The sequence below is a fragment of the Phyllostomus hastatus genome, unplaced genomic scaffold (genome assembly GCF_019186645.2).
Source record: "Phyllostomus hastatus isolate PE091 unplaced genomic scaffold, TTU_PhHast_1.1 phas_contig_477, whole genome shotgun sequence".
Lineage (NCBI taxonomy): Eukaryota > Metazoa > Chordata > Mammalia > Chiroptera > Phyllostomidae > Phyllostomus > Phyllostomus hastatus.
Window position 1 is genome coordinate 2,467,627 of NW_025333889.1, and position 22,369 is coordinate 2,489,995.

The following is a 22,369-nucleotide window of genomic DNA, read 5'->3' on the forward strand; positions in this document are numbered from 1 at the left end:
GGCCACAGCCTTCTCAGGGGGCTTTACTGCCGGACCCCCGGTGGACAGTGTGCCGGCCGGGCCGTGAGCGTGGCCGTGCCGAGTCCCGGGTGGGCTGCGGGCGGCGGAGGCCACCAGCTGCCCCGAGCTCCGGTCCGCTTGGACGCGTCCCTCCCGCCTCCCAGGCCTCGCCTCGCCGGTCCCTGCCCCTCCTCTGTCGCCATGGTAACCTCACTGGGGCGCACACTGTCTGTGCCATCACACTGTCGACTCCCCAAGGTGAACCCCAGTCCAGACTGCAGGAGCCCCAGCCGTGCAGTCAGTCGGTGCCCCTCTCAGGGGGCCAGGGCACGTCTCAGGCTCCCGGGTCCGGGACTGAGCTGGCATCTCGACCCTCCCACTGCCCACACACAGCTCCTCCCTCCCCCGGGGACGGTGAGCCCGCCCTCCCGGTCTCAGCCCCACCCCGGTCCGTGAGAAAATGCCGTTGGCTCTACCTTCAACATACGCCCCACGGCCACCCACTGTTCCCGAGGCGTCTTCCCCTGCGTCTGGCTCTGAGCCTCCGCAGCCCTGGCCTGGGCCCTGTGGCCACCCAACTCCTCGCCCTGCCCCACCCTGCTCCCCAAGTCTGCTCTCAGGGTGACAGCGGAGCATTCACCACTTGTTGCTGAGTGACAGCATCACCACCGAGACAGTGGCTTCAGACAACACCCACTGGTGACCGCACGGTTTCTGTGGGCAGGAGGGCAGCACCTCTCAGCGGGTCCTCCGCTCAGGGTCCCCTGGCCGCACAGGTGTCGTCCGGGGCTGGGTCTCCTCTGCTCCCACACTCCCGGGGCTGGTCCCGGGGCTGCGTGCAGTCTCTGAGACCTCGGCGCCTTGCTGGCATTGGCCGGAGGTCCCCCCACCCCCGCCCCCACCAGGTAGACCCTCACTGTGGCAGCCGGTGTCCTCCAGGCCAGCCAGGGGGTCCGGGAGCAGGTGCAAGTCACAGCCGCACAAGACAGCACCGGAGAAGCGGCAGCCCCTTGTCCTGCTGTGTTCTGTGGGTGACAGATGAGTTACAGGTCCTGCCCCACTCCAGGGAGAGGAGGTCCAGGGCGCCGTGGGCACCGGGGGCGGAGAACCAGCTGCCCCTCAGCCCGAACCACGGGGAGCAGGAGCCTTCCTGGAAACGCCTGCAGCGGGTCAGGGGGCGAGTCTGGGCCTGCTGTCCCGTGGCCCCCGGCGGGGGGCCCTGGGCTCCCGGGTGCCCCATCGCCGGGGACACCCCCCTGCCAGAGCAGGCTTGGGGCCCCTCCCCAGGAGCGTCCTCCTCGGGAAGCCCAGCCCTCAGGAGCCCCGCCTCCGGAGCCCCCCTCCCAGGACTGTCCCCAACGCCCCGGGAACTTGGGAGAAGGGAGGCCGGAGGCTCGCGCTGGCCCTCCGGCTCTGCCGCCGCGACTCGGGGAACAGACACTTCGTAGCGGCGCTGCGTGAGGCCGCGGGGTCCGTCCCCGGACACATGGACGGTCAGGCGGCGGAGGCAGTCCACGTTGGGTGCCCTCGTCAGAAGCCACGTGACCCTTCGGGCTCATGTAGAAAAACCACGTGACGAAACCAGACCCCTGCCTCTTACGTATAAAACTTCAAACCAGAAAGACAAGGTGAATCCCTCGCGCAATGCACCGAAAGCTGAAGAGAGACAGATGCTTACGCCTTCCGTTTCCTGCTTCCCCCGGGCCCCTGCAGTGCCTGCCGCTTAGTAGGGCCTCCGTGAATGCACTTTAAATGAGTGAGCGCATGAACGAGGGAGACGCCCAGTGTTTCTCAAACCCAGGGAGAGCTGTGCACTCGGCGGGGAACTCCTGCCACCCCCCCCGCACCCCCGCCCCCGTGAAGGGGAAGAACCAGGGGAACGGCCTTCACCCCTCGCAGTGATTCCTGCCACAACGTGAACCACCGTTCATACAACGACATCAGAGCCAGGGGCAGGAATACGTATTTTTTTTTAAAGGAGTAAAATCCGTGTTTTCAGTCGGAGACGGGGTGACCGTGGACGAGAAGGACACGGAGCCGGGCGGCCGCAGCGTTAAAGGGAGGAGATGAGGAAGCGCCCAGTACGTGCAGGGTGTGCCCGGCGTCTGGTTCCCGCGGAGACGACACGTGTGCTCGAGGTGATTTATAGAGAGAACGCAGTTTCCATTAGACTCCAGCAGGACTCGTTATCGGACCTGAAACACAATGATCGAAGCCGTCGCGGTCCGTGTAAGAGCAGCAAGGAGGGACAGATGGCACCCTATACCCCAGCGTGTCACACAGAGAAACCAGGGGACGCAGGGCGCTGCTGCGCAGACACACACACACACACACACACACACACACACACACACACGATCAGCGAGCGGAACTGGGCATGGAGCCCGGGGGCTGCCATGCAGAGCCGGGGGAGCAGGGAGTCTTGGCGGATTCGGTAGAAAGTAGCGAGAGTGGGGAGACGTCGTAGCTGGGGTCACCAGGCTGCCTGACAGTGCGCGGGGACAGCTCAGCCGTGCCTCAGTCCCGCGCACGCTGGCCATGGAGGGGCGGCGGCGGCCCCACCTCTGCTGCAGCAGGCACTGAAAATACGGGGCGACGCCCAGCAGCCAAGGGCACATCAAACAGATTTCTAAACTGTGTTCTCTTAGCGCGCTCCACGTGACCCAGTCACGGGGACAGAGTCCCGACCGGAGCGAAGCCAGGGCGCCCTGGAAATGCTGCCAGCCCTGGCCCTGGGGGGACAGAGCTCGGAGCAGCACGCCAAGAGCACAGGAGAACACGTGTGTGTGTGTGTGTGTGTGTGTGTGTGTGTGTGTGTGTGTGTCCACGCTCCAGATAAAGAGCTGTCGGGTGACACTCTCCTTTTCTGGACATGGATTTTAAAATGTATCTTTGAAATGTGTGCCCCACCACAGTTTCTGCACTTTCTAAGGATGAGGCTGATTCAGTTTCGGGTTAGTGATGGTTTGAACTGTTGTGGCTAAGGAGAACTACATATCTCCACTTATCTATGGAAGGTAAATGTATTTAATACTACTTTCGCAAAAAGTACTGTGGCCAGCCTATGTTATTCAATCTTACCATGACGAGTGATGCGGGGCATAATTAAGAACTCCACTGCCTGAGTGGAGTGTGTAAATCCTTTTAGTGTGTAGTTTCTATCAATTTTGCTAAGTTTGCTCTGAGTCCTCAGAACCATCCCGGCATCCGAGCGTGGGAACGCAGCGGCGTTGCTGTGGGGGGCGCCGTTGAAGGGAGGGGCCACCCGGGCCTGAGGCAGAGAGAGCCCCGGCCTGGCGTCTTCACCCAGGACCTGGCTGGGCCGGGTTTGCGACAGATGCGACTTTGTGGACAACCAGCGTCTGGGGCCCAGTGTCCGCGTCAGCCGGGCCCCATGCAGCGCGACTGTGAGACGTGAGCTCCCCAAGGGCAAGGTCAGCCTCCTTTGATGTTCAGACCACTGCCTCCCGTCACTGCACCCAGGCCCGAGGTGGCACTAAGCCGGGGTTTGTTGATTGACTGTACGAACAAGTGGATGGATAGATGGATAGATGGATTAAGGAAAACCATGAATGGGCAGGTGGATAAATGAGTGGATGCCTGGATGGATGCGTGTGTAAGGCCGCCAAAGTAGCTGCGATGATGGTAGCTCCACAGAGAGAATGTCACACACACACAGTGTGTGCTCACCTGCCACCCTCGCCGTTAGTGCACTTGTCCACACCCCCCACCCAGACGCACACACGCACACACTGTGTCGTGCTCGGCTCCTCCCAGAGCAGCGCTGGGGGTGAGTCGAGTTCTGGAAGAGCGAGCCCACAGACGAGACCGGAGAGACCTGCACCGTCCCGTCCAGACGGTGACCTAACTGCCTGGAAATGCCTGAAGGAAGGGCAGTCGCGTGGAGCAGAAGGAACCAGGATCACGTTCCCCTCTTGGTCCCCGGGAGGCGAAACGAGAACCCGGGGTCAGGTTGCAGCTGGTCCGGTGCTGGAAAGGACCCCACGCCAGCAGAGGGCCTGGAAGCAGAGGGACCGCCCGCGGCAGGGCGAGCTGCCTGTCTCGGGGGCATCTGAGTGGTGCTTCTCAAAGTGCGCCCGTGACCTTGGGGGTCTCCAAGACCCTTTTGGACCCAAAAGTCAAGCTCTTTCCCTGTGGCCACTAAGCCAGGATTGGCCATGGTGCCTGCCATTTGCGCCCAGACACCGTGGGGGGGTTAGAGGGGGGAGCAGCGGAGAGCAAGGCAGAGGCCCGGCTTGGAGTCACTGTGGCCCTCGCCACCACGCACCTGCCGGCGAAAAGGTTTCCTTTAACGAGGCCCTGGGGACGCAGTGGGAGACCGTTAGTGTGGAGGGCCTGGCCCCCGGGACACACAGCCTTTTCGTCACGTTCTGCGGGGCAGAACCGCGAGAGGCAGAAACGCCTTCCCTCCGCGGCACACCGGCGCGGCCGCCGTCCGAGGAGGGGGGCGGGACGTGGGGGGCTGTCCAGGGTCCAGCCGAACCATCCACCTTGAACGGAACCCCACTTTTATTTGGGGAAAAAACAAGTGGCCACCTCTGGCTGTTCAGAGTTGGGTCTTAGGGAGACGTTTTCTCAAACTTGAACCCAGTGAACCAGAAGGAAAAGAACCCAGAGTGCGTGTCGCCGACAGTAGAATCTGAGTTTTCTGGCGGAAATGAAAACGCTGGCACCCTCGCAGCGTGTCTGTGAGTCTGAGGGCTTCCCGGCACCTGGCCTTCGGGGAGAAGGGGGCGGAGTTAAGGCTCCTGGTTCTGGCGTGAGGCGACGTGTCCGCGTTGGGGACACCCACGCAGCTCAGAGAGCCGCACGCCCAGTGCCCGGAGTGGCAGAGCCGAGTGCGGTGGACGACCTGCCCTTCGGGCAGGGCGGGCCCGTGGGTTCCCACCTGCCGAGGAAGGACTGGGTCACGAGGTGGTGTCAGATTCCACGCCACGGCCAGCCTTTACCCACCCCGGTTCAGCGGCAGGGTGGAGTCAAAGCAGAAAATATCCTCAGCCACCCAGAAGGCTGTTGAAGGTGCCCTCCCTTCCCCACGCATGCATGTGCATGAGACCGGATGTCCTTCCCAGTGCTTCCCGCGCAGCCGCCCAGGGCCACGGGTCCGAGCAGCCGCCCAGGGCCACGGGTCCCGCCCAGGGCCACGGGTCCAAGCAGAAGCAGGTCCGAGCGGCCCGCTCACCTCTGCTGAGCCAGACCCTCACGTGACTACTTCCAAGGGGCGACACAGGAACTTCTCACCAGTTGTTTCTGATTGGGGAAACATGTCGTTCATTGAAAGTGAAATTTACACTAACATATAGAGGGTTTATTATTGTGATTTTTAACGAATTGGAAATGCAGATTTTAGAACTTTCTCAGTTTCACTCTCTGATTCAGTACCTACCAATGGCAACAACGCCGAGCTTTCCAAACGCTCTCTGGGGTGCCGAACAATCGTTAAGAGTGTAAAGGGCTCCTAACGCCGGAAGTTTGAGAACCGCTGTTGCAGGCGAGTCATTTTGAACACGGCCTCTCCTTGGACCCCGAGGTTCGGGGCGTCAGTGCAGCCACCGCGGTTCTCGCCCTCTCTTCCCGTGCGCGGGGGCGGGGGGGGGGGGGTGGGCAGGGGTAAGCACCGCCCTTGTGTCACAGTCAGTTCCTTCTGGAAATAGTGGCTACAGACTCCTTCCAAAACCTAAACACGACACTGTAAAGCCTGATTTTTAAGATGTAGACATTACACGGTTGTGGGGAAAGCACGTCACTACTCGGGAGCCGCGAGACACAGGCCTGAGCCCTACCAAAACCCGTGGTGCACACGTGTGTTGCACGCCCCGTGCTGAGTGTGCAGCTGTGACACCGCCGCCCTTCTGTTCAGTGTCGAGGGCCTGTGTTTATCCTCGACTTTAAACAAGAAGAGGTGATTTGTGCCTCTTCTGTCTTCATCCTTAACCCGGGGTGTCTCCGTGATTTAGACAAAAAAAGGGTGAGATGTTCACTCTGTTTGAGAGGGAGAGAGAAACGGTTCCCGCTGGCATCCAGCCCGCAGTTGGGGGGGAGCCCCCCGCCCCGAGGAGCCCCGCCCAGTAGCGGCCACTCAGGGAGACGGACGTGAGCAGAGCCGGCCGGCCCGGGGGTGGGGGGAGCTGCGGCGGAGAGGACCACGATCGATCGCCTCTGTCTAACCCGCCTCTTTCCCCCTCAGGAACCTGACCGGCAGCTTCCCCGAGTACCCGGACGCAGAGGACGGGGGCTCCGCCGTCATTTTCTCCAACAAGACCCCCCAGCAGGTACAAATGCGGCTGGAAAAGTAAAATGTAAACATGTCAGGACTGCATTCCCCTGGAGTTGGAAGCCGGTGGGTCACGGCTGTTTTTCCGCAAGCTGTTTACACGACGACGCTTTTGATGTGCAGCCGTGCGTGCCCTCGCGGATTTGTTTCAGGAGAAACGTGCCCCCCGCCCCCGTCTCGCCTTCGGTCTCGAGGCGGGAACACATGGTGCCCATCTTCCCGGTGCACACCCAGCGGCTCCCCCCGCCCTCCCCGGGAGCCCTGGCGCCCCCGCCCCTGCGCCTCCCATCCCGTCACCCCCGTGACTCCCACCGCCTCTGGGCCTCCTCCCAGCCCCTGCTGCTGCCCCGTTCCTGCCCTGGACCAGTCCGTTCCTGGGGGCCACCCCCTCAGTGTCCACTGCTCGGCCCTTGCACCCACCAGGACTCCGCTCTTGGCCGTGTGAGCACCTGGGTGGATGTCCCCGGCATGGGGCGAAGTGGGCCTTGAAAGCTAGTTTTGGGGATGTCCTAATAAACTGGGAATGGGAAACTCTCCTTGACCTCAGAGTGTGTTTGCGGGAGAAACCGAGAGCAGACTGGCTCTGTTGTCAACGGCGACGCGTTAGAGGCGGGCCCTCAGAGGTAGAACCCCAGACAAAGGGGTTGCCCCCAGGACTACTGGTTAGAATGTTCCTGTGACGTCCAGCTCCCTGTCCAATGTGATTAGAAAAAGAAAAGGAGTTATACATATTTTAAAGTGATCGTTTTGTCATTGTTCTTACATTGTGTGATTATCTCCCCCCCAAACCCAGTAAACAACAAAAATCACGCTGGCCTGCTGTGCAGAATCGTATAGAAGTGTATGGACGAAGTCACACTGCAGAGTTTGAAGGGGGACTTGACCCAACAGACCGACGGGTCATTTCCCTGGAAGGACTCGGTCAGGCACACACACACACGTTATCTTGTCATTTCTCCCCACACTCAGGGCACTTCCAGGCGAGTTGCACCAGCTGCGTTGACAACAGCACTCCCCAGTTTACGTGGGGGGGCCAGCACATGGAAACATGCCAGAAGGGGTTGGAAAAGCCTGCTGCTCACGGGGAACCGGCCCCGCTCTCCGTGCACCAAAGCGAAGGGTGGAGCGGTCGGGCGCCCCAGTGCTGGGGGGGAGCACACGGGCGCCCCTGTGACGACGGCGTCTCCCGCGTGCGGAGTTCTCGAGAGGCGACAGGGAAGCTCCGCGCGCCCCCAGGGAAGAGTGACAGCGAACGCACACAGAAGTCTAACCGGGGAAACTGCACAAGCCACCAACAAAGGAATTTAAACCGTGTTACTCTGCCTCTGCGCACGTGCAGGATTGGCGAAAGTCTGGGCTCGTGACAATGACCGGAGCTTCTGACCCGTGGGGAGAGCACTGGTACCCACTGCTGCTGGGCGCGTGAGTGGCCGCGACGTCGTTGGAGGGAAACGGTCTGAGTGAAAACCAGAAGCTCCGTCCGCACGCCCTCTGACCCGCACGTGCTGGTGAAGGGACTCACGCCGAGGAAGCGGTAAGACAGGCTGCCGTGGGCTGGGGCCAGCGCACGTTTTCTGCAGAGGGCCCAACAGTCAGCAGCGTGTGCGTCTGGGGAGCGCGCACCTGCTGCCACAACTACTCGGCATTGCTGTGGCGGCGTGAAAGCGGCAACAGACGCTGAGTGAATGCCTGGGAGTGCGTCCAATAAAACTTTATCCGTCACCACGGGCGTCGGGCCGGATGTGGCCCGTGCACTGCCAGCCACCGACCCCTGCTGCAGACGCTGAAAACGTCCCTTGCACCTGCGTCATTCGTGCGTTGACAGAGCAGAGCAGAGGCCGCCGTTCTTCGGGAGGGGACGAGTGGCACCACCCGGAGGCCCAGGTGGCGGCCAGACCTGCGCCACGCATCCCGGCATCCTGGCTGCCCCCGAGCGCCGCTGCAGGGACGCACGGAGTCCAGCACCCCGCGTGCCCCTGTCAACGCCTTCCCGCTTCCAGAGCCTCCCCTCCACCCCCAGGGGGCTCCTGTCTTTCTCCCCGGCACTCGCAGGGCACGTGCTGTCCACCCCCTTGCATGGCAGGTCACTGAGCCCTGGCCGGGTGACCGTCGGGCGGACTCGGTGTCGCTGAACTTCTGAAGTCCCGGTCCCGTCCCTCCAGCCGCAGCGTCAGCCACACATCCTGGCTTGAACGCCCGTGGCCGGCAGCCAGACATGTTCCGTGTTCGCGCAGAAAGGTAACAATTACAGGATTAAGAACGTCAGCGGGATGTCTAAATTCCAGATGAGAAACCACTGCAAGCAGAGCTGACATCTCGTTGAACTAAACAAAAGCGAGGCCAGGGGGTCTGGTTAGTCACTGAGTGCCATGAAGGGGCCCCAGGCCGGATGACGGAGGGGTCCGGGCAGCAGAGGGGTCCCGGCGCCGGAGGCCTGCAGCCGGGGGCCAGCTGGGCTCCCCGACCCCGTCCGCACCTGGATGCCCAAGCCACGCCCAGCTCCCGGGTCTGATGTCCTAACTGGAGATGACTCGTGCGTGGAAAGAGAGCTTCCAGAGAGCTGTAGCAGCTGTTACACGTGTTGGTCGCCGTGGGATGAGGAGGCAGGCCACGCCTCACCGTGATCATGACGCGCGTCAAGAGTCCGGTTCATACCCGCAAACAACAAAACTAGTGCAGACGATTCTTGTGTGGACTGGGCGGCGTCCCGTCACACTGACACTGAACGACGGAATGCAGATGGGGCCACGGGCCGTCTTGGCTGCGGGTACTAACGCCGGCATTGACACGAAGCATCGGCACGCTGCAAACCGGCGGCGTGACACCTGAGCAGAACGCCGCAGGGAGGCACCGGCCGTTCCAGAACGGAGGGACACGGCAAGCTCAGGGCGTGCGTGAATGCTCCGCGCCACGCAGAGAGATCCTCACGCAGAAACCGTGGGCTCGTCGCCGTGGGCGCCGGACGGGCGTCTGACAAACTCAGCACCCATCCTTGGTGTTAAAAAAGAAAACAATTGGGAGAAGCGGATACTTCTGTAAGACGACCGCATAGCTCCACCTTCGATCAAAGGCCAGTGTCACGCTTAATGAAGTTCACCGGGGACGTTGTCACTGGTGCCAGGAGACACACAGGGGCGGCCGTCGTCACCCTGGTCCCGCCTGCCTGGGGAGCGCCGTCAGAAGGACAGACGTGGAGAGGTAGCGATGGGAGGGGAGGGGGCAGCAGGGTCACTGTGTGAGCGTGACGTGCCGGAGGGTTCTGTACTTGGACAAGCGAAGACGATAAACGGAATAGCCCCCTTCAGACCCCCGAGAAGCAGCTGCGGGGGTTGGCGAGTTAATGCACAGGGAGCGAGGGCAGCAGTGGGCGCACGCGGCGGGGGGACGGACGGGACAGCGGAAGGGCCCGTCTGCAGCAGCGCGGCGGCAAGGATGAAATCCCGGGGAGTAGACCCAGGGACGCGAGCGTGTTTGTGGGAGGGAACCTCTACAGCTGTCCGAGGGGTGCAAACAGGAAGGCGAAAACTCGGGAGGTGCCCTCAGGTAAGGGTGCGCGACGTCACAGACGCCTCGCTCTCCCCACCCAGCCCCCTCGACGGAGGTCCCGGGGCCCGGCGAACGTGCCGACAGTGCTGTGTCGGAGCATGGCGGGGAGCGGGCCCAGGAAGGGGGCCGACCCAGTGCCGGACTTCAGTCACAAGCTAAGCAACCAAGAACAACCAGTAAGATTCTGGAAACAAGGTGTGTGAAGCGTGATTAGGCCTGCCGGGCGTGAAAACCCATTATCGGGGCCCATTGGTACAAACGAATGACTGGAAAGACCCATTAGCGGAGAAGAATGGGAAATCAAGAAATGTGCCCAAATACATTTGGAAGTCTAGTACATACTGCCGTGTTCTGCTGTGTATAATGCGCACTTTTTGCCCCAATTGTTGAGGAAAAAATGAGGATGCGCATTGTACATTGTACATGCACATTGTACATTGTACCACAAGTGTAATAATGGGTCTAATACACCCGTGTATAATAGGCACAAAAACGGGTGTGCATTACACGTGGCAAAATACAGTAAATGTGGCATCTCACGTGTCTTGTGTAAGAAGGGAAAAAAGACTATTTAATATGCGGTACTAGAATAGCCAGGTTGTCCTCTGAAAAGAAAATTACATCTCTGTCTCTTCATGCCAGAATGGTTCCAGCTGGATCACAGATCTCAGCGCCCAACGAAACAAAGGCAGGAGGACCTGGGGGCGCGGAGGAAGAAATAAGTCACGACCTCGTGGTGGGTGAGGCCTCCTCCCTCTGCGGCATCCCCCGGGGTCCTACCAGAACAAATGATAAATTAAACTGCACACGAAAAATATTTTTAACCTGCACGGCAAAACCAGCCCCCCGGAAAGTCAGATGTCAGGGGACACGCGGGGAGAATTATCTGTAGCGAGCGTCGCACGTGAGAGATCATTTCTGTAATAATATAAAGAGCTCCTACCGCTCTATGAGAGAAAGATCAATACCCAATATAAAAAAAAAAAAACAGGCAAAGGGCATAAACAGACAGTTCCCGGCAAAGAAAATCGGAAGGCGCACGAACTGCTGATCATACGAGGAGACGGTCAAGCCCCCACGTGCAGGAGAAACGCAGAGGAGAGCGAGCGGCAGCTGCGGACAAAACTGATAAATCGATGCTCATCAACATTCAGAACTTTTGCACTTCAAAGACATTGAGAAAATGCAAAGGCAAGAGCAAGAACAGACGAGGAGGAGACATTTCAAAACACGTACCTGGTGAAGGGCTTGCGTCCAGAATAGACAAGGAACGCTGACATCTCAATGACAGGATGAATAAGCCGATCAGGAATTTGGCAATAGACTTGAATAGACAATTCACCCCAAAAAAAAGATACATGAATAGCTAATAAACACATGAAAATGTGCTCAGCATCCTTCGTCATTAGGGAAATGGGAATTCAAACCGCAAAGAGAAACCATTCTGTACCCGCGGGGATGGCTGTTATGAGAAAGATTCTCGCGGGCTGGAACCGTTGCCGCCCCTGACAAACGCTGGGGAGGCGGAGAAAGGGCGGCCCCCCACCCCCCGCACATGGCCGGCAGGAATGTGGGATGCCGCAGAAAGTCTGTCACCTTCTTAACCGTTACCCAGAGATGCACCACAAGGCCCTCCAGGCCCACACCCACGACTCTGTGCAACAGAAATGAAAACACATGTCCACACGGGAAAAAAATTGTGCACAAGTATTCACAGCGGCGTTGCTCATAATGCCAGCAGTCTGAGACCACCTAAGTGCCCCGCCCCCGTGGATGGAGAGGGGAGGCCACCCAGCAGAGAGTTCTTCAGCAGAAACGACGGTGCCAGCCGCTGGCACAGGCTGCAGCACGGTGAGCCTCGGGGTGCTGCGTGGGGGCGGCTAGACAGGGAAGACCGTGACTCCGCCTGCGTGAACTGTCCAGGAAAAGTCGGTCTGCAGAGGCAGAAGGTGGATTGGCCCTCGCCCGGGAAGGAGGGGAGGGGCGGGAGGGGGGTGAACAACTCACACGCATGAGGGGGGGTCTTCACGCGCCATGGAAATGTTCCAGAGTCCGTTTCTGGTGGTGGCGGCACAACTTGGTAAATTGGCTAAAAACTGAATGGCACGCGGGAATGGTAAATGTCTGGTATGTAAAACAGGCCTCAGTGAAATTAAATCTATTTCTAAAAAGCACACAAAACAGATGACAGGCCAACTCTGGCCGTCAGGCCCCATAATTTACCAGAAATAACAATGGCTGAGATAATAGGCAATGAAGTGCCCTTCTCACTTTGGGAGGTTTTGCTATAGTTGAAGAGAACAAGCAAAAAAAGTCAGCGTAGCATGAAACACACACACACACACACACACCCAGGACAACCACAGTGAGGCGCTGTTTCCTAGCCCTTCAGCCAGTGGACAAAGGCGCCATAGTGGCATGCACGGGGGCAGATGAGCAGCCCCCGCCCCCCCCCCTTAGAAGCACATTTGACGACGGTGGGCGTGCACGTGAGCCAGAGCGTCTCCGGTTAGGACTCGATCCTCAGACGGGCTCAGGCGCCTGCACAGCGATGTCTCCGCGGCTGCGTGCCGCCGACAGCAGGAGCTCGGAAGCAGCCTGCCTGTGCGTCCGCCGGTGGGAACGCTGACACACAAGTTTCGCTGCCTCCGTCTTCACGTGGGCGAGGAGGCCGTCTCTGTGCCGCTGAGGAGACGTGGCCGGGGCGTATTGTTAGGAGAAGAATGCAGAGCAAGGACAGGGTATACAAGGTGCCCCCTTTTCTACAAGACAGCAGAGGGGTGCTTGTACTACCCACGTGTGTGCACATGCGTGCACAGAAGTGAGCACTCGGGGAGACGCTGCTGTGTAGTTGAAGAGCAGGAGCGAGAAAAGGACAGGGCGTTGGTTGGGAAAACGGCCAGCCACAATCTCGGGCCGTTGTCCACGGACCTGACTGGCGAAAGACGCCCGTGTGCTGTGTGTGCGTGGCTGTGTGCACGAGCACACGCATTTCGGCACGTGTTTGCTGGCTCTGGGGGCGTGTCCGGGGAGCCTGCGTGGGCGCCGGAGCGGGGGTGCCGGTGGCCGGCTCACAGCCCGGGCGGGAAGCGTTACCCTGCACGCTCTTCCGTCGTCCCTGAACGGTGCACCGTGTGACTCTGTCACCCGCTCAGAGAACTGAATTAATAGAGAGGGGAATAAGCGACATGATCGGTGAGGTTCTAAAAGATACGCTGGATTGTGTGCTCCCCAAATGAAGATTCCATCCGTTTTTCAACTGCTCATTTTTATGTATATTTTTAGATGTCTTGGCATTTCTGCCCCGGCTGGTGTGGCTCAGTGGGTGGAGTGCCGGCCTGTGAACCAAAGGGTCGCCGGTTCAATTCCCAGTCAGGGCACGTGCCTGGGTTGTGGGCCATGTCCCTAGTAGGGGACGTGTGAGAGGCACCCACACATGGATGTTTCTCTCTCTTTCCCCCTCCCTTCCCCTCTCTCTAAAAATAAATAAATAAGATATAAAAAATAAGATATAAAAAGACTTTTTTTTTTTTTGGTAAAAACTCTTGGCATTTCTGAAAGTTTCCAAACCTTCAAGAACCAAAAAAACACCCGTGCCTCCTAAGGACTCCGGGACGTGACACCCCGGGCAGCCGCGATCCGCTTCCAGGGGTCGAGGTGACCTGGTCCCCGAGGAAACATTGCTCGTGTGACGGGGGACTGCCAATCCCGCCCAAAGACGCCGCTTTATGACCGAAACCCGTGCACTACACACACGGCTGTGTCTCATCTGACCCCCCTGCTCCCCCGCCGTCAAACGCGCCCTGCGGCGGAGCCCGGCTTTGGACGGCAGCTCGGCCCCTCCCCAGCCGTGCGTCCTCGGCCGGGTCCCGGGGCTCTCGGCGCCTCGGTCCCCTGGTCAGTAAAGCAGCCGAGGAGGGCGGCTCCGCCCGTGGGCTGAGTGTAGGGGTGAAGGGCTTAGTCTCCGGGAGGCTTGGAGCCACGCCAGCGCTGTGGACGGACAGATGGACGGACGGACGGACGTGGGGACTTCGTTTTAGAGCCGAGGACACCAGCCTCAGGTCAGTTATGTCACTGGTCTCCTGGGCCCCATGGCTGGCGAGGAGCAGGGGGCCCGAGGGCCAGACGAGGTGAGTGCCCGTCCCCAGCGCCTCCGCGCCCCCGGAGCTCTGCGCCACGGCGCGTGACACGCCCGTCGTGCTGACCTGGCCTGCGAGACTTGCCACAGGCCTGTCCTGACTCCTCGGCGGTGCTGGTCCCCTGTGGACCGAGTGCCCCTTAACAAACAGTTTCAGCTTGGGAGGAGGGAGTAAGTGGGTTCGGGCCGCCGTGGGAACCCTGCCTTAGGTCACAGGGGAAAGAAGGAACCCCGAGAAGAGATGCGTGGTCCCCCACGGGCGGGCGAGGTGGCGACAGGAGCGCCTGTCCCCGCCGGAGTCCAGCAGGAGACCGAGGCCTCCCGGCTGGGATTTGGGGGCAACATGCGGACAGGACGGCGCGGAGGCCACGGCCGTGGTGCGGAGGGGCCTGGGCCCCCTCCTGTCCGTGGGGCTCCTGGGGGTCCAGGCAGCCCCGCCTCAGCGAGGAGCTGGGCCTGAAGTGCCACCCCGCCCCATCCATCTGTCCCCGGGGACCCGCCCGCTGCCTCCCACGATGAATCCACCCGAGGGTGGGGCAGGCGGGGGCAAGTGGGTGACCCCAGCAGGGGTCAGCATCCAGGGCCCAGAGCCAGGCAGAGACCGGGGCCCGAGCGGCACCAGTCCGCCCTTCGAACCGGAAGACAGCCCTCGCCTCCACGGGACTCCCTTGAAAGGCTGTCGTCGTTTTGGTTTTTTTCAACAGGTTATTGAAGATATCATTGCGAGCCAAGAAGAGGAAGAAAAAAACAAAAAGAAGAAAAAGAAGGCCAAGGAAAAGAAAGCCAAAAAAAGGGAGGAAAAGAAAGGAAAGAAAGAAAAAGATAAGGTGAGGAATTTGGAATTTTAGAAATTCGAGGCGTCTCACTCCCTGGTGGTGAACCAGGGGGACGACGTCGGATCTGCTGGGACAGGGGGCGGGGGGGGGGGCCACGTTGCCTGGGAAACCGCGCCGCCGACCACCAGGCCCAGGTGGTTTTGTGTCAACGCCAGTCGGTTGCCATCTCTTCCCCCATCCATAAATACCTATTAGCATGACAAGTGGTTTCAAAGGCTCAGATGCCGTCCGTGCGGAGCCACAGGTGGGACCGCTTTGCCTTCTCATTCCCCGGAGGGAACGGTCCCCCGCGGCTCCCATCGGGGTGGAGATAGGGAGAACCGCTCAGTAAACCATGTGACCGCCGCGAAGTCAAATAGCTGTATCTGTTTCCACCGAAGTGAGGGCCCTCGCATTCATCACTGAACGCGGACAGGCCGGGTGTGTTTCCACGGAAGTCTTTGCTTCTCGCCATCCAGGGAGAGTCAGGGCTCAGACGGCGGCTTTGGGCCAGGTCTGGCCTTGTGCGGGGGGGGTCAGAGGGGAGACAGGACTCCTTACTGCTCATGCGGGGCACCCCCCGCTGCATGGATGCCCAGGTGGGCACCCCAGCGCCCAGTCCCCGACTACCCAGAAGGGGGCTCTGACCTCCGGGTCCGAGAGCGCTGACCCCATGAGATGACCCCACACCCACGGGGCAGCTGCCCCCGAGGAGGTGTTAGGGGAAGGAGGCTGGGCCCCTCACTGGGGGGCTCCCCCACCTCCTGGGCTCCCCTGTGGCTGTGACAGTCAGCTGCTCCCTACCCCCCCCCACCCTGTGGGCACTGCGCCCAGTACAGCCGCTGAGTGTCCCCAGGGCAGCCGGCCCGGGAGACCGCCTGCTGCCCCGCTAACCTGCCCGCACCTGCACCCCAGCCATTCTGCGTTGTCCCCTCGCCCTCCCTCCAAAGATAGCCCCCCGGATAAACTGGATTTTTGTGGCCCTCCCCTCACTGGGTGAGGTGACTTTTGAGCAGCGCCCTGAATAAGGACGAGGGGAAGGATTTCTGTTTCATTCCAAGCCTCTTCCTTTGCAGAGGCACAAGGGCGTTGGCACTTGCAAAGTAAAAACTCGCTGTGGGCGAGGCTTGTCCCCCGAACCCGGGAAAGGCCAGCCTCGAAGTCCGGGCTGTGTCACCCGGAGAGCAGGCACTGTGTCACCCGGCCGGCCGTTCAGGGGCGCCCCAAGGACGATGAGCGGTTTGGGGGAAGCCCAGAGCCTGAGCAGACCCGAGTTTCCGAGGCCGCGGCCGGGGCGGCGGGCGGGGGGGGGGGTGGCGTGAGATCCCGTGACCTGCCTGGAGACGGTGGGCGGTTCCCGAGGAACGCGGGGCCACCGAGGGTGGGGCAGCGTGGCCACTGGATGGATAAATGGTGACCGGTGGTACGCGTCGGCATATTTAAGCTGCGGGGGTACGCTGCTTCGAGACCACCCTGTCTTTTCCGTCCAGCCCTGAGGAATCTGGAAGCATCCCCTGAGACTGGCCGGCCAAGCCTGCGTGCGGGAACGGGTGTTTTGGGACAGAAGACGCCCGTGGCTCCCCCTGGGTGCCGGGTCGGGCCGGGAGAGGGGGGCTGGCCGGGTCCGAGGTGGTGCAGGCGCCGCCTCGCCCGGTCGGTCCTGATCCCGGGTGGCGGAGCGGCGACCGCTCTGCGGGTGTTTGTGACCCAGCTGTGGATCCGGCGCCCGCCCCGCACGGAGGGTCGGGGAACTGAGGACAGACCTGGTGCTTGAAAACGGCAGCGGGGCTGTCGGCGCCTTCCCGCCATGCACTGTGCCCCGCAGGTGTGCGGTGTGCGGGGGCCGGGTGGGGTGCGGTCCGACCCAGGGACAAGTGCAGGCCGGGGCCCGCCGCGCAGGAGTCTGCTCCCGCACAATGCACGAGACAGAGAGGCGGCGCCGGGGCCCCTCAGGGGCCAGCAGACGGGGCTGCGCCTGCAGAGCCGGGCGCGCCTGGCGTCGGACTGGCCCTCGGGCGCTGTCGGGGCGGGGTGGGGGGGCGCAGGCGGGGCAGGCAGGCCCGGGCAACGCTCCCCGCCCCGGGAAGGGCCCGCGAGCCCCAGCGGATGCGCCTGCCGCTGTGCAGCCCCGACAGACCCCCTGTGCCCGCGATCCCCAGGGACGCCCTCTGCTCCGACAGGAAGAAGACGAGGAGTGGAAGATGTCCCCCAGCGTGTTCCTCCCGGCGCTCGAGGAAGGGAACAGCGTGTACAAAGGTCGGTCCAGGGGAACGAGCGCGACGGCGGCCTCGGGGTCCCTCCGTCGGGAAACTCCGTGCCCGGGGGGACGGGGCAGGGGAGGCTGCGGACAGGCCCCCCAGGGCCCAGGCCCCGGTCCGCCTCTCTGTTAAAATCCCCCGGGGGCCTTCCAGCCGCAGCAGGGGTGAGAGAGCAACACACCAGTGAGGCGAGAACGTAATAATCTAAACCTCAGTTCGGTTTGGAACCCTCCCGCTCCACACCCCCCTGCTGGGGGGGGGGGGGGCCCACGCCCTGGAAGACAAGGCCCCGCCCAGAGACCCGCCTGGACGCCGTGGGTCACACCTGCGCCCGAGGGGGGACGCCGCCCTTGGTCTCTCTCTGGGCCCAGCCCCCGTCCAGTGGGGCGGCCCGTGTGTGAACTGGCCTTTTGGATATTTCTATGACGACGCACGAGAACAATTACCCAGTTCCTCTGGGTCCACTCCACCCTCGGGACAAACCCCAGCACAGAGGGACCTGCATGCTGGCTGGGGATTCTGGAAATGCAGCAGGACTCAAGGCCCAGCATCCGGGGCTCAGGAAGGCCCCGCACCTCCCCCCACCCCCCACCGACTGGTCCTGCCCCCCCCACCCCCGCACGCACTCTCGTTTCTGTGACGCCGAGTTTTCCGTCGGCCCCCAGTTGTACCTGACACGCCGAGTCTCAGCCACGACCTCAGTGCCCTCTCGGGGTCGACAGGCCGTTTCACAAAGGAAGGGCGTCTGTCTGCCCCTGGGACGCCGACCCGCAGGAGAAGCTCGGAGGAGAGGTCGCCGTGGGCCGTGGGCGGGCGGTCGGGCAGCCGCCTGCACCTGGAGGAAGTCGGGGGGAGGGGTGGACTCCTGCTCACTCGGTGCCTGCGACGGGCAAAGCCCTGTTCCCCACGCCCGTCCAGTTCGTCACGTGTCACTGTCCCCTCGCCGGCGGGCACTGACGGAAGGCCTGCCGTCATTCAGGTGGGAGGGTCCGTCCACTCCTTATCCGACGCCGGGCCGGCCATCACTGCCGACGACACCCGTTCCCTCGAGGTGCATTCACTCAGCCGCCACCGGCTGTCTCCGGCGAGCCGGGGCCGCACCAGCTGGAGACGCAGGGATGGCACGTGCCCTGTGCACGCCCACGGGCGTGGTGGTGGGGGTGCCGTGGTGCACGAGGGGTGGCTTTCGCAAGCCGGGCCTGCGGCCACAGCAACACCCTGCGGGCACAGCTGGGGATTGCACCTGTGGGGGAACAGGCTGGGCGGGGAGGGGTGGGGGCTGTGCGCCCACCCGGACAGTGTTTGCGAGGGCACCTCTCTACGCGGTGCTCTCTCCCTCCCGCCCTTCACACAGCCCTCGCTGGTCCCGCCTTCCGTCCGACCTCCGAGCGCCCTCCCCATCACGCTGCAGACACCTCTGCACCTCGCCTTCCCGGCGGCCCTCCCTCTCGGCGCCTGGACCTTCCTGTGCCTTCCTGTGTCACCCCCCCCAGTCCTCTTGTCACCCCAAGTTGTTGTGGGGCCTGTTCTCCAGGACGTCCTGGGCGGGGGAACACGGGCGCTGTGTCCATCTAGACACTGTCCTGCACTCCCACTGGGTGACAGGCTCCCCGGGTCGGGAAGGCCTGGCTCTCCCCTCCTCTGACAGCACCCCTCCCCCGCTGTGCTGTGGAGAAAACGAGGGAGAGAGACAGAGAGTGGGTGGGAGCCAGGTCCTCGTGAACCGGCCGTCCTGGGAGGTGGGGGCTCAGGGCTGAAATTGCTGGCACAGGAGGCACACACACCCAGGAGAAGACCCGAGAAACAGCTGGAGCTCACGTGAGAGCACAGCACGGCACCTGCGCCAGGGGGCATAACTCCTCCTCCCACGGGCCAGCCTCACTCCCACCTCTGGGCGCCCGCCCCTTCTGTTCCCCTTGCCCGGACTGCTTGTCCCTGCAGCCTCCCCCCACCCACCCACCCACCCACCCTGTGCCCCACCCTGACCCACCCGGACTCGCCTCCCTCTGACCCGGGTGTGCATGTCCACCATGTTCCTGCAGGGGGACCCCGGGTCCCCAGGGGCAGGGCGTGCTGCTCTCGGCCCCTCCCAGAGCGGCGCCCGGCTGGCCGGCGGGCTCCGGGACACCACGAATGCAGCTGTTTGTGAGTAAGTTGCTCGTGAACTGGATGAGACATGACCGTGCTGGGTTCATGGCTGCACCGGAGCGTCCGGAGCACCTTCTGAGGAGCGAGTGGCCGAGGGGACGGGCGCCCTCAGGCGGAGCTGGAGGGCTGTCCGTCAGGAGACCGCTTTAACGCCCCCTCGCGTCGTGGGATGCAGCGTGCACGCAGCGTTTCGGCAGAAGCAGATGCTAACTTGGGGAAACCTCCTGTTTCCGGGGAAAGCCACGGCCTTTAACTGCACCGGCCCGTCCGGGAAAGCTCCCGAGACCGTGCACACCTTTGGTGGAAGATCTGTTTCCACGAAGGCAAAAAACCCAAACTAAAAACCCCCACTCAGCATCCTTCGGAGCCGACAGCGTCACCGCCCCGGCTGGGTGCTGGGGCGCCACGCAGGTGCTCTGCCGGGTCGTCGGCGCCGTGGAGAAACGAAGTGTCTTCTCAGACCTCTTTCCTGTGAAATCAGAGGTTTCCCTTCTCAAACAAACATGAGCATCTCCATCACTGCGTGCTCACGGGCGAGACTGAGGCAGGGAACCCCCCCGTCCCATTCACTCACCTGCCGTCGAGGCCGCAGGGCCCTGGGCCTCCCAAGCCGCAGCCGTGGTCAGAAGTGGGGAAACCTCTGCCGGCCCCCAGGGCCCCCGTTGCCCCCCAGGTCGGGAGGAACCACTGCCTAACAATGAGTTCCGGGGCGGGGTGGGGGTGGCCACGCTGGCTGGTGGTTGCAGGTTTGGGTCCTGCACATCCCAAATTCAGGATGTGAATTTCCATCCTATCCTGAGCACAGATGGCAGGGGGAGATCTTTCCCCAAACTGGCCCTCTTGTCCCCCGGGGGGACCCCCCAGTCCCACCGCCCGGCGACCTGCACTTCACACACCTCCTGGGGCGTGAACTTGGTTCCCCCTGACTCGGTGGCACGAAGTCCCCCCCCGTTTTCTGCAGGGTCCCCTTCCTCCCCCGCCCCCTGGTGCCGGGGCGGGGGGGCGGGAAGGCTGTGCACGCTGCGTGTGGCTTCGTGCGGCTGCCAAACCCTGGTGGGGGGGGGGGGCCTGCGTGCTCAGTGGTGCCTTCCAGTGGGGGGCCGGGGCCACGTGCCGGTGGGTTGGACTGGCAGCAGACTCCTCCCTGTTTCAGCGAATCATTCGAATAATGAAAGTGACACCACACGTTTCACAAAAAGTCGCCCCACAATTGTGTCAGCCCAGGACACGCACACGTTTCTACGTGGCTGCGATTGTGCAGGAAAGAGCCCTCGTGCCCCGCTCTCTGGTCGCCGTCTCCATACCCGCCGTTCGCACCCGCTTCAGACGTTACACACGCGCGTGTCTCCTGTGTGGGCGGCGGGGGGGGGCGTGGGGAGGCGGTGCGAGTCCCGTCACCTCCTGGTGGCTCCGTCTGTGTCCAGTGCGGGTGCCGTCCCCGCAGCGGGAGGCAGACACGTCACAGGGGGACAACTGCTCCCGTTGGTCCTCGGGTGCAAGGAAGGTCGTTCACCTTGTCCTTGTCCTGCCGGTCACAGACTTCTGGAAGAACAAAGACGAGTCGTGGAATTTTGCCCAGGACTACGACCCAGAGATGATCAAGGAGGAGAAGCGGAAGGAGCTGGAGTCGGAGATCCGGGTGCAGGTAGGGCTGCACCAGGGCGCTAACACCTCCCCCGCCACTGCTCTGGGCCGTCGCTGCACCTCCCGTGTGTCCCCCCTCCCCGTGGCCGACCCAGAAGTGAGGCCGTGTTCACACCTCGCGTGGAACACGCACAAGGCACGCCGGCACTGAAACGCGGGTGTGTTTTGGGCTCCCCTAGGTGGATGAGCTCATGAGGCAGGAACTGAAAAACCTAAAGCTGGCTGTGAACAGGGAGAAGGAGCTCCCGGCCAGAGGGAAGAAGAAGAAAGGAGGTAAAAATGTGAGTAGCGAGCGAGTGAGGGGAGGGAGGAAGCGAGTGCGGATTCCGACCCACGCCCGCGCTCCAGCCGCGTGGCCAGCAGCGCTGCCCAGCTGACCCCCACCGTCCCCAGGCCGCGTCGCGTGGGGACGCACCTTCCCTCCCTCGGGGTCCCCGTTTCACCACGTGGCCCCAGGGCGGCAGGGTCACAGCCGGGACAAAGTCAACCCCCCACCCTGCAGATCCCCGGGCCCTAACAGGGGGAGGGGAGCTGTCAGAGGGGCCAGGGCCCGTGCCCCAAGTGCCCACGCTTCTGCCCCCGCAGGGAGATCCGAGGGGGTGCGGGGCCCATGGCAATGAGCAGGGGCCTTGGGGGATGACCTGGATGTTAAGTTGCCACCGATGCACGTCTCAGAGCTTTGGAGCAGCCGATGGGATCCCAGTCCCCCCTCACTAGGCCCCTGAGACCGTGGGAAACACGGAAACGCTCTCTGCACCTGTTGCAGAGGGTGCAGAGCTGCTGAAACCCTGGTAGATGCCGCAGTGGTAAGAGCTCCAGGAGCCCCAGGGGTCCCGAGGAGGCAACTCTGGGTGGCTCCAGACGGGAGGTGTCCCCGGAAGACCACAGCGAGGTGCGAAGCGCAGGACTTCCAGCCCCGCCCCCCACTCTCCTGCCGGCCGAGCAAGGCTGGCTGGGCGGGGTCCCCACTGTGCTGGGACGGGGGGCAGCCTCCGGAGAAGGCCCCCAGGACGGGCTCTGGAGCGTTTCCCGGGTGGCGTGCGCACCCACCTACCAGGAGGGTGACTGACGCACCCCAATTTTATGGAGACAGAAGCTCCTGCACTCGGGACCTTCCTGGACCCCGCCCCCCATCTCGCTTCCTCCGGCTGTTTGTCTGTGCCCTTCACAACATCCTTGAGTAAACCGGGGGACGCGCTCCGCTGAGGGCCCTGAGGGCCCGCGTGAGCGAGGAACTAGGAGACACCAAGGGGCAATAGGGGGCAGTGGTAGGGAAGGGCCCGCCGGCCCGTCCTGGGCCAGGCCGCCCGCGGAGGCCCGACACAGAGGATGCACCGGGAAAGGCAGACGGGCCAGGCTGGGGGGCCCCGTGCCGGTGCCGAGGGACCCCCCTGGACCTGCGGGCCGGGCGCAGTGCGGTCAGAGCGGGGAGGCAGCCTGCACGGAGCAAAGGCCGCACGCTCAAGCCTTCCCCCGCTGCCCCCCGTCTCGGAGGGCGGACCCCTTAGGGAAGCAGAGGTGGGCC

The 22,369-nt window shown here is 62.6% G+C and overlaps 1 protein-coding gene across 1 annotated transcript in view; it reads left to right on the top strand.

Moving 5' to 3' along the window:
- Positions 1–22,369, top strand: part of IQCA1 (IQ motif containing with AAA domain 1) — an 86,259-nt gene that overhangs the window by 34,809 nt on the left and 29,081 nt on the right. Inside the window, exons 7-11 of the mRNA XM_045845728.1 lie at positions 6,209–6,293; positions 14,684–14,806; positions 16,975–17,050; positions 20,739–20,845; positions 21,024–21,125. Of these exons, the coding sequence (XP_045701684.1) occupies positions 6,209–6,293; positions 14,684–14,806; positions 16,975–17,050; positions 20,739–20,845; positions 21,024–21,125 (493 nt within the window). The remainder of the gene's footprint in view (positions 1–6,208; positions 6,294–14,683; positions 14,807–16,974; positions 17,051–20,738; positions 20,846–21,023; positions 21,126–22,369) is intronic.